This window comes from Hypanus sabinus, chromosome 4, assembly GCF_030144855.1.
Source record: "Hypanus sabinus isolate sHypSab1 chromosome 4, sHypSab1.hap1, whole genome shotgun sequence".
Classification (NCBI taxonomy): Eukaryota; Metazoa; Chordata; class Chondrichthyes; order Myliobatiformes; family Dasyatidae; genus Hypanus; species Hypanus sabinus.
Genome location: NC_082709.1, coordinates 8,796,075 through 8,815,370, shown reverse-complemented (window position 1 = coordinate 8,815,370; position 19,296 = coordinate 8,796,075). Strand labels below are relative to the sequence as shown.

At 41.8% G+C, this 19,296-nt stretch overlaps 1 protein-coding gene across 2 annotated transcripts in view; it reads right to left on the bottom strand.

Moving 5' to 3' along the window:
- The window catches only part of lmln (leishmanolysin-like (metallopeptidase M8 family)), a 53,453-nt gene that overhangs the window by 7,019 nt on the left and 27,138 nt on the right, over positions 1 to 19,296 (bottom strand). Inside the window, exons 10-15 of one of the 2 annotated variants that reach the window (XM_059966354.1) lie at positions 18,073 to 18,180; positions 16,600 to 16,676; positions 12,628 to 12,738; positions 11,330 to 11,462; positions 10,225 to 10,384; positions 6,831 to 6,961 (exon numbers count right to left, since the gene is read on the bottom strand). In XM_059966354.1, coding sequence (XP_059822337.1) covers positions 6,831 to 6,961; positions 10,225 to 10,384; positions 11,330 to 11,462; positions 12,628 to 12,738; positions 16,600 to 16,676; positions 18,073 to 18,180 — 720 coding nt within the window. The remainder of the gene's footprint in view (positions 1 to 6,830; positions 6,962 to 10,224; positions 10,385 to 11,329; positions 11,463 to 12,627; positions 12,739 to 16,599; positions 16,677 to 18,072; positions 18,181 to 19,296) is intronic. The other variant, XM_059966355.1, reaches the window with a different exon arrangement.

Sequence of the window (19,296 nt, the reverse complement as noted above, 5' to 3'; positions counted from 1 at the left end):
AGTTGATTGGTGAAAGAGACAGAGGGCTGGAGAAGGCGGAATCTGATAGGAGAGCATACAAGACCATTGAAGAAAGGGGAGGAGGAGCACTAGAGGGAGGTGATTGGTGTGCATGGAGACAAGGTGAGAGAGGGAAACAGGCAGGGTGGGGGGCAATTACCGTAAGTTAGAGATATTGATATTCATGCCACCAGGTTGGAGGCTACCCAGGTGGAATACAAGGTGTTGCTCCTCCAACCTGAATGTGGCCTCATTCCTGTGGCAGGGAAGGCCATGGATTGCCATGTCAGAATGGGACTGGGAAGTAGAATTGATATGGGTGGCTACCAGGAGATCCTGCTTTTTCAGGCCCCCCGATGGGGGATGAAGGTGTATAGTGTCTGGACATGCCCCATACACGTCCTCCCTCACTAACATTCAGGGACCCAAACAGTTTTTCCAGGTGAGGCAACACTCCACCCGTGAGTCCTTTGGGGTCATCTACTGTATTCAGTGTTCCAAGTGTGGTCTCCTATATATCAGTGAGACCCGACATAGATTGGGGTACCATTTTGCCGAGTACCTACACTCCATCCAACAGAAAAAGCGGGATCTCCCAGTAGCCACCCATTTCAATTCTACTTCCCATTCCGACATGTCAATCCATGACCTTCTTTAGTGCAGCGATGAGGCTACGCTGAGGTTGGAGGAATAACACCTTATATTCCATCTGGTAGCCTCCAACCTGACAGCATGAACATCCAGTAATGCACTCCACCCACTTCACCTTTCCCCATTCCCATTTCCCTCTCTCTCCAATATTTCCTCACCTGCTCATCACCTCCCTCTGTTGCTGCTCCTCCTTTCCTTTCTACCATGACCTTTTGTCCTTTCCTATCACCTGCCACCTTCCTTCTCCTGTTTCTTTCCAGTCCTGAAGAAGGGTCTCGACCTGAAATGTCAACTGTTTATTCATTTCCATAGATGTGGCCTGGCCAGCTGAGCTCCCCCAGAATTTTGTGTGTGTTGTACCTGTTGGAAGTAGTTTGTGGTTGGTATGCTCTCTATCACACATCAATAAAAGCTGGCCAGCAATTTTTGGGGCAGATGAGGTCTCCTTAAGCACTCATGTAGCATATTCATTGTGAGTAACATTGTGCAGTCAGACATGCCTAACTGCTCCTTTATGGCCATGTTATTTCAACCCTTTCAGAGAAATTCCCTTCATTTCCCCAAATGCCCTCTACCAAGACTAATTTACTTTTCTCAGTTTTGATCATAGAACATAACCTAAAGCATCAGCTGTTTTTTTTTGACAGATGCTGCCTGCCACTGAGTTTTTCCTGCATTTTCTGTTTTTATTTCAGATTTCCAGTGTCTATAGGTTTTTTTTTTATATCATGGAAGCTATTCTACTCAAACAAGATGTGATAAAAATTATTTAAGTTTCAGTGGTGTCGTCAGTTTATATTGCTCTTGCATTATGCTTCACTGAAATGAATCAGATCCAGTTTTAATATCAGCAGCATATGTCATGAAATTTACTAACTGTGGCAGCATTACAGTGCAATGCGTAATAGAGAAAAAATTGTGAATTGCATGAAGTGTAAATATATTAAATAGATAAATTAAATAAGTGGTGCACAAACAGAAATGAAAAAGTAGTGAGGTAGTGTTTTTGGGTTCAATGTCCATTCAGAAATTGGTTGGCAGAGGGGAAGAATCCAATCCCTAATTGTTGAGTGTGTGCCTTCAAGTTTCTGTCCCTCCTTCCTGATGATAGCAGTAAGAGGGAATGTTTTTAATGGATGCTGTAGTGGTGTGCTACACGCAGCGCTGAAATTACGACACGGAGTTGGTGAACTGCAGTTAAAAAAGATTTTTTTCGAACTTCGTGGCCTCACTTTAAAGCCTTCCTGATCCCGCCCTCCCCGGGCGCAGATGCTGTAGGGGGCGCGTATTCACAGTCCTGTCCCGCGAGCGGATGCTGTAGGGGGCACGTATTCACAGTCCCGCGCGGGCTTTCCTCCTTGCTGGTGAAGCAGACTTGGCGCCCTTTTGGGACTGGCCTTTATGCTGGCGCGCTGGCCATTTGTGAGCCGGTTCGAGTGCGCTAGGAAGTGGGTCGGCACAATGCCTCTTTTTTGAGGCAGCACTCCTTGAAGATGTCCTGGTTGCTATGGAGGCAAATGCTCATGCTGGAGGACTGGCCTTTATAGTAACCAGGACATCTTCATAAGATATAGGAATAGAAGTAGGCCATTCGATCCCATTGAGTCTGCTCCACCATTCAATCATGGGCTGATTTAATTCTTCCAGTCATCTCCATTCGCCTGCCTTCTCCCCATACCCTTTGATGCCCTGGCTAATCAATAACCTATCTATCTCTGCCTTAATTACACCTAATGAGTTGGCCTCCATAGCCACCTCTGGCAACAAATCCCCCAAATTTACCACCCTCTGACTAAAGAAATTACTCTGCATTTCTGTTCTAAGTGGACGTCCTTTAATTTTGAAGTCATGCCCTCTTGTCCTAGACTCCCCTACCATGGGAAATAACTTTGCTATATCTAATCTGTTCAAGCCTTTTAACATTTGGAATGCTTTTATGAGATGCCCCCTCATTCTCCTGAACTCCAGGGAATTCAGCCCAAGAGCTGTCGGATGTTCCTCATACGGTAACCCTTTCATTCCTGGAATCATTCTCCGGAATCTAAACCCTCTCCAGTGTCAGTATATCCTTTCTAAAATAAGGAACCTAAAACTGCATACAATACTTAAGTGTGGTCTCACTAGTGCCTTATAGAGCCTCAACATCACATTCCTGCTCTTATATTCTATACCTCTAGAAATGAATGCCAACATTGCATTCACCCTCTTCACAACCAACTCAACCTGGAGGTTAACCTTTAGGGTATCCTGCACAAGGACTCCCAAGTCCCTTTACATCTCTGCATTTTGAGTTCACTCCCTATATAAATAGTCTACCTATTTATTTCTTCCATTAAAGTGCATGAACATACACTTTCCAACATTGTACTTCATTTGCCACTTCTTTGCCCATTCCCCTAAACTATCTGTCTCTTTGCAGGCTCTCTGTTTCCTCAACACTACCAGCTCCTCCAACTATTTTTGTATCATCCCAATATTAGCCACAAATCCATTAATCCCATCGTCCAAATCATTGATATACATCATAAAAAGCAGCAGTCCCAACACTGACCCCTGTGGAACTCCAATCTAACCTGCAGCCAGCCAGAATAGGATCCCTTTATTCCCACTTTCTGTTTTCTGCTGATCAGCCAATGCTCCACCCACGCTAGTAATTTCCCTGTAATTTCATGGGCTCTTATCTTGCTAAGCAGCCTCTAATGCAACATCTTGTCAAAGGCCTTCTGAAAATCTGAGTACACCACACCTACTGCATCTTTGTCTATCCTGCTTGCAATTTCCTCAAAAAATTGAAGTAGCTTAGACAGGCAGGATTTTCCTTTCAGGAAACCATGCTGGCTTTGGCCTATCATGTCGTGTACCTGCAGGAACTCCGTAATCTCATCCCTAACAATGGATTCCAACAACTTCTCAACCAGTGATGTCAGGCTAACAGGTCTATAGTTTCCTTTCTGCTGCCTCCCACCATTCTTAAACAGTGGAGTAACATTTGCAATTTTCCAGTCATCTGGTACAATGCCAGAATCTATCGATTCTTGAAAGATCATCATTAACGCCTCCGCAATCTCTCCAGCTACTTCTTTCAGAACCTGAGGGCACATTCCATCAGGTCCAGGAGATTTATCCACCTTCAGACCATTAAGCTTCCTGAGCACCTTCTCAGTTGTAATTTTCACTGCACATACCTCATTTCCCTGACCCTCTTGACTGTCCAGTATACTGATGTCTTCCACTGTGAAGACTGATGCAAAGTGCGCATTCAGTTCCTCTGCCATCTCTGCGTCTCTCATTACAATATTTCCAGCATCATTTTCTATTGGTCTTACATCTACGCTCGACTCCCTTTTACTCTTTATGTACTTAAAAAAGCTTTTATTATCTTCTTTGACATTAGTCCAGCTTCCTTTCATAATTCATCTTTTCCTTCCTAATGACCTTCTTAGTTTCTTTCTGCAAGTTTTTAAAAGCTTCCCAATCCTCTATCTTCCCACTAGCTTTGGCTTCCTTGTATGCCCTCTCTTTTGCTTTTACTTTGGCTCTGACTTCACTTGTCAGCCACGATAAGTATCCTCCTTTCATTTGAAAATTTCTTCTTATTTGGAATAAATTGTTATTCTTGCACTTCCCTCATTTTTCGCAGAAACTCCAGCCACTGCTGCTCTGCTGTCCTTCCTGCTAGTGTCCCTTTCCAGTTAACTTTGGCCAGTTTCCCTCTCATGCCATTGTAATTTCCTTTTTTCCCCCACTGAAATACCGACACATTGGATTTTAGTTTCTCCTTCTCAAATTTCAAAGTGAACTCGATCATATTGTGATCACTGTTCCCTAAGGGTTCCTTAACCTTAAGCTCTCTTATCACCTCTGGATCATTGGACAACACCCAATCCAGCAAAGCCAATCCCCCTGTGGATTTAACAACAAGCTGTTCTAAAAAGCCATCCCTTAGACATTCTCCAAATTCTCTCTCAGTCCAGAACTGGCCTGGTTTTCCCAATCCACTTTCATGTTAAAATCCCCAACAATTGTCATGACATTGAAACAAGTGGGAAACAAGTAAGGAAGTTATGGAACCTATGACAATTAAAGAGGTGGAAGTACTGGCGCTTTTAAGAAATTTAAAAGTGGATAAATCTCTGGGTCCTGACAGGATATTCCCCAGGATCTTGAGGGAAGTTTGTGTAGAAATAGCAGGAGCTCTGACGGAGATCTTTAAGATGTCATTAGAAACGGGGATTGTGCTGGAGGATTGGCGTGTTGCTCATGTGGTTCCATTGTTTAACAAGGGTTCTAGAAGTAAGCCTAGCAATTATAGACTTGTCAGTTTGACATCAGTGGTGGGTAAATTAATGGAAAGTATTCTTAGAGATAGTATTTATAATTATCTGGATAGACGGGATCTGATTAGAAGTAGCCAGCATGGATTTGTGCGCAGAAGGTCAAGTTTGACAAACCTTATTGAATTTTTTGAAGAAGTTACAAGGAATGTTGACGAGGGTAAGGCAATGGATGTAGTCTATATGGACTTCAGCAAAGCCTTTGACAAAGTTCCACATGGAAGGTTAGTTAAGAAGGTTCAGTCGTTAGGTATTAATGCTGGAGTAATAAAATGGATTCAACAGTGGCTAGATGGGAGATGCCAGAGAGTAGTGGTGGATAATTGTTTATCGGGATGGAGGCCGGTGACTAGTGGGGTGCCTCAGGGATCTGTTTTGGGCCCAATGTTGTTTGTAATATACATAAATGATCTGGATGATGGGGTGGTAAATTGGATTAGTAAGTATGCCGATGATACTAAGGTAGGAGGTGTTGTGGAAAATGAGGTGGGTTTTCAAAGCTTGCAGGGAGATTTATGCCGGTTAGAAGAATGGGCTGAACGTTGGCAGTTGGAGTTTAATGCTGAGAAGTATGAGGTTCTACATTTTGGCAGGAATAATCCAAATAGAACATACAGGGTAAATGGTAGGGCATTGAGGAATGCAGAGGAACAGAGAGATCTAGGAATAACAGTGCATACTTCCCTGAAGGTGGAGTCTCATGAAGATAGGGTGGTGAAGAAGGCTTTTGGAACACTGGCCTTTATAAATCAAAGCATTGAGTACAGAAGTTGGGATGTAATGTTAAAATTGTACAAGGCATTGGTAAGGCCAAATTTGGAATATTGTGTACAGTTCTGATCACCGAATTATAGGAAAGATATCAATAAATTAGAGAGAGTGCAGAGACGATTTACTAGGATGTTACCTGGGTTTCAGCACTTAAGTTACAGAGAAAGGTTGAACAAGTTAGGTCTCTATTCATTGGAGCGTAGAAGGTTGAGGGGGGATTTGATCGAGGTATTTAAAATTTTGAGAGGGATAGATAGAGTTGACGTGAATAGGCTGTTTCCATTGACAGTAGGGGAGATTCAAACGAGAGGACATAATTTGAGAGTAAGGGGGCAGAAGTTTAAGGGAAACACGAGGGGGTATTTCTTTACTCAGAGAGTGATAGCTGTGTGGAATGAACTTCCTGTAGAAGTAGTAGAGGCCAGTTCAGTTGTGTCATTTAAGGTAAAATTGGATAGGTATATGGACAGGAAAGGAGTGGAGGGTTATGGGCTGAGTGCGGGTAGGTGGGACTAGGTGAGATTAAGAGTTCGGCACGGACTAGGAGGGCCGAGATGGCCTATTTCCGTGCTGTGATTGTTATATGGTTATTGATCTTTGGACCCACTTTTTCTATCTCCTGCTCTAATATGTAATCCACATCCCAGTTGCTGTTTGGAGGCCTGTATACAATTGTCATTAGGGTCCTTTTACCTTTGCCATTTCTAAACTCAACCCATAGAGACTCTACGCTTTTTGATCCTACATCATAACTTTCTAATGATTTAATATTTTTTTTATATACACAGGGCTACAACACCCCCTCTGTCTACTAACCTATCTTTCCAATACACCATATATCCTTGGACGTTCAGCCCCCAATGACAACCATCCTTTAGCCAAGTTTGCACTATTTTGCGCTATTTATCTTGCACTATTTTGTCAACCAATGGGCACTTCTATTGGGTTTTGAAGGCCACTATATCTTTGAAGGAACATTTTCCAAGAACATACACACCAGGGATCTTCATTTAAGTGATATTACAATAATGCATAATTGTATGATTGCTAATTAAGAATTAGATATGAACTCACCCTATAGCACCCACTCCCCCAGTCTGGAGATCTTGGCATTTTGTTGCACTGTTGCATAATAAAATACGATTGCTGAATTAGGCAGATGGATTCTGGTCCGTATTCTTCAGCTCCATAGTTACGAGAAGGCTCTGAAATGCAGCACCAATAACATTTTAATGTCAATACAGGTAATAAGGTTAGAAATTCATAATAAAATATAAAGTAAGTTGATAGTGAAAGATATTCTTTTTAAATTCATCTTCTATTTAACAACTGACATCAGCTTTTGGAGCAAAATGTAATTCAGTTAGTTTGGTTCAATAGATAAATACAATACACAATTAATGAATGGATTCCTCTCCTAGTTTATTTGATTACTCCTCAAAAATGTTTCTTTATGACATTTATGCAATAGCATCAGCTGTTCAATCTTCTAGACACATTTTCCAGAATAATTCTGGGCCTCATTTGCCATAATATTGGAACAAGCAAGTTGGTGAAGGAACTCGGTGGGTCAGGTAACAGCTGTTGAGGGAACACACACAAAATGAGGGAGGAACTCAGCAGGTCAGGCAGCATCTATGGAAAAGAGTAAACAGCCGATGTTTCGGACAGAGACGCTTCTTTAGGACTGGAGAGGAAGGGGGAAGACAACAGAAAAAAGTGGGGGTAGGGTAGGAGGTAGCTCAAGAGGTAGAAGGTGAAGCCAGGTGAGTGGGAAAGGTAAAGGGCTGGAGAAGAATGAATCCAATAGAAGAGGAGAGAGGACCATAGGAGAAAGGGAAGGAGATGGGGATATGGAGAGGTGATATACAGGTGAGAAGAGGCAAGAAGGCAAAGTGGGGAACAGAAGAGGGGAGGGGGAGGATTTTTTTTTAAACCAGAAGGAGAAATCGGTATTCACGCCAACAAGTTGGAGGTTACCCTGTCCGGATACAAGGTGTTGCTCTCACCTTGAGAGTGGCTTTATCTAGGCATAAGAGCAGGCCATGGACCACCATGTCAGAATGGGTTGGAATTATAATGTTTGGCCACTGGGAAGTTCCAAAGGAAATGGACAGTTGACATTCTGGGTCAAGACCCTTCAACTTACCTTTGCCATGACATAACTGAGCAATATACCTCAATATATATTTCTTACAGAGAAAGGTTGAACAAGTTAGGTCTCTATTCATTGGAGCGTAGAAGGTTGAGGGGGGATTTGATCGAGGTATTTAAAATTTTGAGAGGGATAGATAGAGTTGACATGAATAGGCTGTTTCCATTGAGAGTAGGGGAGATTCAAACGAGAGGACATGATTTGAGAGTTAGGGGGCAGAAGTTTAAGGGAAACACGAGGGGGTATTTCTTTACTCAGAGAGTGATAGCTGTGTGGAATGAGCTTCCTGTAGAAGAAGTAGAGGCCAGTTCAGTTGTGTCATTTAAGGTAAAATTGGATAGGTATATGGACAGGAAAGGAGTGGAGGGTTATGGGCTGAGTGCGGGTAGGTGGGACTAGGTGAGATTAAGAGTTCGGCACGGACTAGGAGGGCCGAGATGGCCTGTTTCCGTGCTGTGATTGTTATATGGTTATATTGAGATTTTACCCTCTTTAATAGAGTAAACAACCACAACAACAGATTTAAAAAAAAGAGGTTCCAATTAGTTACTTAAGATCAGAATGAAAATGAGAAAAGGTCAGTATCTGATGGATTAAAATGTAATGAATGTTCTTGTAAAGGAAAAACATTATTTCTTACATGTTTGAACCAGCAGCAGCAAATTCAAAATACCATGAATCTATCCTGCTGAATGCAATATACTGACATAGGTAAAAACTACCTAGTGTTCAAGGCCATTGTAAAGTTCTGAATATGCATATGTACAGTGTTGGTTATTTTATCAAAATCATTTCATCCCTTATGCACAGTTTTCATAAATTAGTATATTGAGAAACAGGAATTGGGATGTTATGCTGAAGACCTTGGTGAAGTCTAATTTGGAGTATTGTGTGCAGTTCTAGTCACCAACCAACAGGAAAGTTATCCATAAGCTTGAAGGAGTGCAAATTTGGGTAAAATTGAATAGATTAGGACTTTACACTCTGGAGTGTGGGAAAACTGTGGGAGACCTCAAGTCAAGTCAAGTCGTCAACTTTTATTGTCATTCCGACCATAGCTGCTGGTACAGCGCATAGTAAAAATGAGACAATGTTTTTCAGGACCATGGTGTTACATGACACAGTACAAAAAAACTAGACTGAACTACGTAATAAAAAAAACAAAGAAAGCTACACTAGACTACAGACCTACACTGAACTGCGTAAAGTGCACAGAAACAGTACCGGCATGACAATAAATAATAAACAGGACAGTAGAGCAAGGTGTCAGTCCAGGCTTCAGGTATTGAGGAGTCTGATAGCTTGGGGGAAGAAACTGTTATATAGTCTGGTTGTAAGAGCCTGAATGCTTCGGAGCCTTTTCCCAGATGGCAGGAGGGAGAAGAGATTGTATGACGGGTGCATTGGGTCCTTCATAATGCAGTTTCCTTTGCGGATGCAGTGTGCAGTGTAAATGTCCGTGATGGCAGGAAGAGAGACCCCGATGATCTTCTCAGCTGACCTCACTATCCGCTGCAGGGTCTCGCGATCCAAGATGGTGCAATTTCCAAACCAGGTAGTGATGCAGCTGCTCAGGATGCTCTCAATACAACCACTGGAGAATGTGATGAGGATGGGGGGGGGGTGGGAGATGGACTTTCCTCAGCCTTTGCAAAAAGTAGAGACGCTGCTGGGCTTTCTTTGCTATGGAGCTGGTGTTGAGGAACCAGGTGAGATTCTCCGTCAGGTGAACACCAAGAAATTTGGTGCTCTTTACGATCTCTACCGAGGAGCCGTCGATGTTCAGAGGGGAGTGGTTGCTCCGTGCCCTCCTGAAGTCAACAACCATCTCTTTTGTTTTGTTCACATTAAGAGACAGGTTGTTGGCTCTGCACCTTATAGAGGATATGGAATTATAACAGTATAGAGTGAATGCATTCAGGCTTTCTCCCCTTAGACTAGGTGACCAGAGGATGTAGGTTTAGGGTGAAAAGTGAAACATTTAAGGAGGGATCCGAAGGGGAACTTCACTCAGAGATGCTGTAAACGTGGAACAAACTGCTGGCGGAAAAGAAGTGTGTATAAGTTCATGGATGAGAGGGGTATGGAGGGCTATGGTCTGGGTGCAGGTACATGGGACTAGGCAGAAGACCAGGCTGGCACAGACTAGATGGGCCCAAGGGTCTGTTCCTATGATGTAGCGCTCTATGAATCTATATTTTAAAAACTGCTTCCACATCACTGCACAGATCCAAAATATTGCAGCCTGACAAAAAATATTTACAATAATCTCTCAATGGATCAATGATTACTGGACGAATTCTAATAACTAACCTGGCTGATTTTGAGAAATCCTGCAATCAGAACCACGTTGGAATTCCCCACTGATGTACCAGCTGAATTCTTGGGCGAAAGGACAGTAATCAGCTATCTCCACTGATCCACCATAGTACTGCAACTCTTTCTCCGGAATACCATCAAGATGGTCAAAATACTACAAGAAAGCAAATATATACCTTTAGTACAAATCATGACAGTGTAGCGGTGTGCTACACGCAGCGCTAAAATTATGACACGGAGTCGGTAACTGCAGTCGAAGAAAAAACTTTATTCGAAAAACCCAGCCTTGCTTTTAAGCCTCCCTCAACCTGCCCCCCGTGGCGCAGAGGCTCCAAAGCTCTGTGCTCGCAACCCCCCGTAGGCTATCTAATTGTGAGCCGGTTCGGATGTGCCGGGAAATGGGTCGCCACATAACCCCCCCCCCCCAGAACCGGCGATACACCCCCCAATGTCCACAGTCTGGGCCGGAACCTGCTTGGGAGGTCGGCCTCTGCGCCGCGGTGCCGGAAACTCGACCGGTTGCGCCAGGTCCACATGGGCCGGTTTGAGTCGGTCCACCGTGAAAACCTCCTCTTCCCCCCCCAACGTCCAGCACGAACGTGGACCTGTTGTTCCGGAGCACTGCAAACGGCCCCTCGTAGGGCCATTGCAGCAGTGGCCGATGCCCGCCCCTTCGTACAAACACAAACTTACAGTTCTGCAGGTCTTTATATTTATATTTATTGTCATGAATAGGCACATTGAGAAGAGATCAGGAAAGAAAATGATCATACAAGCTACTTGTAGCTGTGATGAACAGAAGTAGCTCAAGAGTCTACTATGATTCACATGAAAGGTCTGAAAATATTTCTAGATGCCAACAGAAAATTATTGGAAGACATTTTTTAAATCTACCATTACTTAAGTATACCCCACAAATATTTCTATTTGGCAAAATAAAATTAAAAAGTGATTTTTGTAATTTACACCCAATACATACAAAGATACAGTACAAGCTAACTTCAGCTATGGAAGCAGGACGAGTTATCATTATAGTGGTGCTTTCTGAAAGCTTTAAGGGATGGTAAAAGGATGCAAGGCAAGAAATGATCCATAATACCTGGTATTCTGCTGGCACAGGAACTGGGTACTTCTCTAAGTTACAAACTGCCACAGCCCTTTGGTCCTGCCGGCACATCAACCGTAACGGCGAGGTCCTCAGTGTGTCACAATATGGAGTCACATTCTTATTCCTGAATATTGAAATAATCATCATGGTAAAACGGTCAGTAATAAACAACTCACACACTCGTCTGGTAGCTTTCAAATCATTTCAAGTACAGGAAAAACATCCCACTACAAATAATTTTAACTCTTGAATTACGCACACTTGCTCCTTTTCTATTTGTAGTCTGAACCAAAATCTTTAATAAGGAGCAAAGCTGAATAGTAGAATATCCAGCAAATTTACATTGCAGGTACTGACATATGCACAAAATGGTTTTACTAAACAGAAAAAGACAAACTTAAATATAATAAACATTACAAGGATCTCAGAAGTTTTCAGAAATGTATTGTGTGACAGAGTAGAAATCCACTTTGTTTCAGTTTGTTAGAATGCTGCAGCTTGTTAGCATCTTATACTAATTTACCCGAAGTCTCAAAACTCCCAGCTTCTCACATCATTCCCAACCCAACCATCTTCCACCTCCCCTAACTTCACTTATCACCTGCCAGCTTGTACTCCTTCCTCTCCCCTCACTTTCTCATATTGGCTTCATTCCCCTTCCTGTCTCCACCTGAAGCGTCCACTGTTCATTTCGCTGCCTGACCTGCCGAGTTCCTCCAGCATTGTATGCATTACTTTGAATTTCCAGCAAATGCAGAAACTCCTGTGTTTAAGTTTTAAATCTTGAATAGTTCTGCTTAAACAATGCAAGAGGTGGAATATACAGTTTATTGGGATACAGCACAGAACGTCTTATGGTCTAATAGGCCCTTCTGGCCCTCTGAGTGACACCGCCCAGCAATTCTCCCCTTTTAATCCCAGCTTAATTAAGGGAAATTTACAACAACCAATCAACCTACCAACTGATACGTATGTGGACTGGGAGAAACTGGAGCACCCAGAGAAACCCACACAGTTATGGGGAGAATGTACAAACTTCTTAAGGACAACGGGCAGGAATTGAACCTGGGTCGCCTGTATTGTAATGCACTACCATATAAATAAATACTACAAAGTGGTGTTAGTTCACTCCAATTGTAACAAAATATAAAAACAATATTAACAATACTAAAGTTAAGCATGGCAATATCCAAACAACGCTGATCATCATTCCAAGCACTGATCCCTCAATACACACTCCTCTGACTGCTGTGTATTAGAGGTACTTCTGTGTGCAACAAAGTACTCACCTCTTCCGTTGTTGGTCAATCCAGAACTTGCAGCTATTCATTGCAAAATCACAGCCCAGGCCTTCACCCCATTCCAATTTCTCTGCCATGCTGTAATTGGCTTTGTACCAACTGGTAAATGAAAGAAAAAAAACTATTACATTATCTCTGATCTGTTGAATATTTGAAGAAACAAATCACGTTTTATATCATTTAAGAATTAAGTCAATTTAAAATAGTCAAGATCTTAGCATGAACAGATTACAGTCCTCTTCATTCAATGTTTTTTTTTTGGAGTATTTGGAGCATAGACGAAGTTAATTTGAAGATTGTAATGATGCAAGACCAAAGTTCAAAGTAAATTTACTATCAAAGTACATATATGTGACCATATATAGCTGAGATTCATTTTGTTGTGAGAATCCTCAATAAATCTATGGAATAATAACCATAACTGAATCAGTGAAAGACCACACCAACAGAGCATTCAACCAATGTGCAGATGACAACAAACTGTGCAAATTCAAAAAGAAAGAAATTATAATAGTAAACAAATAAGCAACAAATATCCAGAACACGAGATGAAGAATCCTTTAAAATGAGTCCATTGGATGTGGGACCTTCTGAATGATGGGGCAAGTGAAGTTATCTGGTTCTAAAGCCTGATGATTGAGGGGTAATAACTGTTCCTGAACCTGGTGGTGCGAGTTCCAATGCTCTTGTACCTCCTTCCTGATGGCAGCAGTGAGCAGACAGCATGTCCTGGTTGGTGGGGGCTCCTGATGATGGATGCTACTCTCCTGCAAGCGTTTCATGTAGATGTGTTCAATGGTTGGGAGCATGTTACATATTAATTAATACCTGCCAAGCTGACAGAGACACATGGGCACCATGAAAGCGTAGCAGTCAGCGCAATGCTATTACAGCTCCGGGCATTGGCAGAGTTCAACTCCAGTATCCTTTGTACATCCTCCCTGTTAAGATTGCATGCTAACAGCCTCTCCCATCAGCCTTTGTACTGCAATGACAAGGCACACTCAGATTGGAGCAGCAACACCTTCTATTCCGTCTGGGTAGCCTCCAACCTGATGGCATGAACACCAATTTCTTGAACTTGCCCATTCTTCCCCCCTTCAGCATTCCTTATTCTCGTTTTCATCTTTCACCTTTCTCTTCACTTGCCCGTCACACCCCCTCTGCTCCTCCTCCTCCCCTTTCTTCCATGGTCTTCTACCCTCTCCTATCAGATTTCCACCTCCTCCAACCCTTTATCCCTTTCACCAATCGACTTCCCAGCTCTTTACTTCACCCCTCCCCGTTTCACCTATCACCTTGTACCTCTTTCTCCCCTCCCACCACCTTCTTTATTCTTTCCCATAGCTGCTGCCTCGCCTGCTGAGTTCCTCCAGGATACTGTGTGTGTAGCCTTTGTAATGTCCCCCAATTGAGGACTTCAACTTGTGAAACATCTTCACATCTTTAATAGAATTATGGCCACTGGTCCCCAAGTGTACTCCCACTGACACATCAATTACTTGCTCATCCTTATTAACTATATTACTAAACACGAGGAAATCTGCAGATGCTGGAAATTCAAACAACATACACAAAATGCTGGTGGAACACAGCAGGCCAGGCAGCATCAATAAGGAGAAGCAATGTCAACGTTTCGGGCCAAGACCCTTCGTCGGGACTAACTGAAAGGAAAGATAGTAAGAGATTTGAAAGTGGGAGGGGGAGGGGGAAATGCAAAATGATAGGAGTAGACCGGAGTGGGTGGGATGAAGCTAAGAGCTGGAAAGGTGATTGGCAAAAGGGATACAGAGCTGGAGAAGGGAAAGGATCATGGGACAGGAGGCCTCGGGAGAAAGAAGTGGGGGGAGCACCAGAGGGAGATGGAGAACAGGCAAGCAACTAAATAGGTCAGGGATGGGGTAAGAAGGGGAGGAGGGACATTAACAGAAGTTAGAGAAGTCAATGTTCATGCCATCAGGTTGGAGGCTACCCAGCCGGTATATAAGGTGTTGTTCCTCCAACCTGAGTTTGGATTCATTTTGACAATAAAGGAGACCATGGATAGACATATTAGAATGGGAATGGGACGTGGAATTAAAATGTGTGGCCACTGGGAGATCCTGCTTTCTCTGGCAGACCAAGTGTAGGTGTTCAGTGAAATGGTCTCCCAGTCTGCGTCGGGTCTCACCAATATATAAAAGGCCACACCGGGAGCACCGGACGCAGTATACCACACCAGCCGACTCACAGGTGAAGTGTCGCCTCACCTGGAAGGACTGTCTGGGGCCCTGAATGGTGGTGAGGGAGGAAGTGTAAGGGCAGGTGTAGCACTTGTTCCGCTTACAAGGATAAGTGCCAGGAGGGAGATTGGTGGGAAGGGATGGGGGGGATGAGTGGACAAGGGAGACACATAGGGAGTGGGGGGGGGGGAGGGAAAGATATGCTTGGTAGTGGGATCCCATTAGAGGTGGCGGAAGTTACGGAGAATTATACGTTGGACCTGGAGGCTGGTGGGGTGGTAGGTGAGGATAAGGGGAACCCTATCCCCAGTGGGGTGGCGGGCGGATGGGGTGAGGGCAGATGTGCGGGAAATGGGAGAGATGCGTTTGAGAGCAGAGTTGATGGTGGAAGAAGGGAAGCCCTTTTGTTTAAAAAAGGAAGACATCTCCTTTGGTTTGGCCATTGCTAGAATGGACCTGGGAGCAATTCGATTTGGTAGAACCAAGTCGAGGCAAATTTGAGATGGAGCACTGGCCCGAGAGCAAGGAAAGACCTGAGATTTGATTAACTTAAGCACCAGGCTAAACTGGAAAGGTCGCCTACAGGCCTAGTCAAGGCAGCAGGGCCTCGGCTCGAGAGTGAGAATGACCTGAGGTTTGGACAATTTTAAGCACCAGGAAAGGTCAGGGTGTTGGGGCTGGAGGCAAAAGACAGGCCAGTTCATCTCACTACTCCACAAGGCTTACTCATCTCCGCGCTGAACACAGGCTGTGAACTGCAACTGACGAGCTACTGGATCATGTCTGTGAACTCACTTTTGTGAACTTTATTTCTGAATGTTATTTGCTTACTTCTATTGTTCGCACATTAGATGTCGGAGGTTCTTTGGTGTTTCTTTGTTTTGTGCCTGCCTGTAAGGTTCTATACAGCATACATATTTTGATAATAAATGTTCTTTGAACTCATTTCCAAAGATGTAGCCCCTCTATAGTAGGGCCACCTACATACTGCTTCACAAAACGTCTTTGGACATGTTTAAATCCTGCTTCACAAAATCCCTTGGCATTAAGACAGTTCAAGTCAATATTGAGGAAGTTAATGTATTAAAGCTGTCTGGTTTTGAATATTTTGAGAACTTAAATTCTAGATGGTGATGAGAAAATGACAGTTCCAAATTCATTTATTTGGAGGAATGAACTCTGCAGACTCACCCAAGCAGAATCAAGGCAGTTGCCTTCCATTTATCATTCACTGAGAACATCTCTGTGCCACTCAAATTCCAGACAAGAGATTACAAGACAATCACTGTCTTGAATTCAGAAGTGACAAAAAAAGTCATTCAAAACTCTCAATAATTCATAAAGGTTATGAAATTGCAGATTTATACATTTCAGAATGAGTTAAATTGCACTTTATTTCTTAATTTTCAGTTAGAACCGATATGGTCAGTACTGAATCATATGTTTTCAAAAAACGACAATAAATTTTCAGCACATATACTCAAGGCATATCACAGACATATTTTGCAGCTGTTTTTGTTATCTCTCTAACCGAAGACCTGATGTATTACCCAATACTTGGAAACCACGTCTTTGTTATTTGCAGACAGGCAATAAAAGCTTCAAAAGACAATTAAATTCTCTGAAGTTTACACAATTTTATTTGCAATCACTAAATTTTCAACACTGAATAGATTATCTATAAAACAACTAAGTTAGTGTACAATATAAATATTTATTTACACATTATTTAACTTACCCAGTATCCTCTAATGCTGCCAAGGTTAATCTGGAGAATACCCTGTTCTGTGTATGAGACCCCGTCATTGCTTCATTCTAGGGAGTGAAATGGGATCCATCATAACTAAAAAGCTTAAATGATTTTTTAATTATTTCAATTTTTGTTCAGTGTCCACAGTGATACCAGAAAAACCATGAGAGGAGCTTCCCTAATTCAATAAATCACTCTTAATTTAAGATTGTGAGTGGGATACTTTGAACAAAGGTTTGCATCCGTATATCATAGTTAGGTCTCCAGAAGATGGTTTCTTTTCCAATATTTCTGTGCTATTGAGCTTTCAGTGTACAAGTCTCTAAGTGTAAATTTTGGAAGTACTTGCTCTACTAATGGTTGGTCAGGTCTCGTGCCTCAAGTTAGGGTGCTGTTTACTTCCTCCCGATGACACACATAACCACCCCTGTTGGGAATCTATAAATAAGCACTTCCTCATTTTTTTTATGAGAAGCAGCGATTATTTAGCAATTACCTACCTCATGTTATTATATATAGGGCATTCTTGCATTATTTTATAAAGCTAATCTCTTGTTAAAACCTACAGACTGGAATTAAAATCCACAGCAATACACTTCTGATGAAAAGCCAGTGAATTCTATTTTTCTCTCCACAGATGCTGCTTAACATGCAAAGCATCCCCAGCATTTTTTTTTACAACATATTTACTTCTGATTTACAGCATCTCTGTATTTCCCCTCTCTGCCAACGATGTCACAAAAATAAAGTAACCCCTCTGATCCAGGACCAACTTCTGTTAAAAGGTGGGACATATTCATATTACAGCCCCTTTCATTGCTTACAATCACCTTCTCGCACAGATGTAACAGAAGTGATTCTATTAACTACAAATTTCACTGATATCCAAGATTGTTTTACATTCTGGGTTTAAGCAGAGGAAAAGAAAGTTTAAAAGCATGTCTCAGATTCACACTTCACAGAACTGTGCACTTTTTTCAGTTACTCATATCGAACATAATAAGCTCATGCCATTGAACTAGAAAATAAAACAAAAGCATGACCAAATAATCATTATTTTAATGTCATTGTTAAAAATCCTTTACATTTCTTTATCCTGATACCTTTATTCTCAACAAATGACAAATTATACCTGGTATTATTTCCAAAATTCAGAGCATGAAATGATGTAGAGATATGCACTGGACTGTGTACATACAAGACTCTTGGTATGTTGAAGGACCTCAAAATAAAAATCATTGACTGTGCAAACTACATGGTAAATCTCTGATTTCTAAAGACATACACGTTCAGCATGACATTATGAGCCAAAGGGCCTGCATTTTGCTGTAGGTTTTCTTTGTTTCTATGTTTCCAACATAAATTCACAGGAATTCAAGCACCTAAAATGAATAACTGTAGAACAACACAATCCAACTTCTACGACCACGTGAGATGAAAACAAGTTTCATTCAATCTTACCTCTAATAATCTCTTTTCCCAATGATTCAGTTCTGTACCAACACCACCCTGATTCTCAAGTTCCATTCCTTCAAGTACTGAACAATTAAAGTGTTGCTGGGCTTCCTTCTGCTCAATAAGCAATCAGTTGTAATCAGTAAAGTAAAAATTGGATCTTCATTATAATATTGTTTAAATAGTATGATGCAATTAAATGCTGGATCTTAGAGAGACTGAGATGTCCTCACACAAAAATATAAAATTAGCTTGTTGACACTTCATCAACTCAATCCTTCATTTTTATAATTAATAATAATTTGTAAATAGCTGAGGTCAAAGTATGATCCCTGAGTCTCTCCATTGCCACACCTTGTCAATCTAAATATAACTAGTTTATTCCTATTTTCTATCCATTAACTAATCCTCTATCACTATGAATATATTTCCTTCAAAGTCCTTGGGTATTTAAACAGTGCAGGGTTTCATTGTAGATTTCCAGTACACTGAGACTCTCTAGAGCAGTGGTTCCCAACCATTTTAATGCCATGGACCAATATTATTAAAGCAAGGGGTCCACGGATCTCAGCTTAGGAACCACTGCTCTACAGATACAACATTATTTCTGTAACAATGAGTCAACAATTTTATATGATATTCTAGTTGTGTAAGATTTTGTATCGTATAGCTTTCCCTATTTGTTTGTACTCAATGTCTGTCAAAAACATAAAAGTATCTTCTTAACCATGTTAGACACCTAACCTACACCTTTTCAGGGACCCACAGAGATGTTCTCTATTAGATACTTGGGATATAACCGAAGAAAAAAAATGGCTAGAGATGTTTAACATCTTAATGTGTTTATTAAGTGCATTAAAAATCAAACTTGCAAAAATGAGCAAAAATAGTGAAAAGAAAACTAATACTTACAAAAAGTTAACTACCAGAAAACAATAATAACGGCATACTATTTTCATCCAGTGTGAACTTCTGGCAGTCTCAATCCCTCTCCCCCACTAACATCCCTGTTTATTAGGCACCACGACATACCATCTTTAATTATCCACAAAATTAACAAGACTAAACATGAATTGAATATGATGCACCCCACAATGTAGTTACAAGCATATCACAAATTAAACTTAAGTATCTACTTTAATACAGTATACAAACACATACACATCCCCATTACTAAAGAAATTAAATATTCCACCATGGATGGCAGGAAAGGCACCACAAAGCCAACCC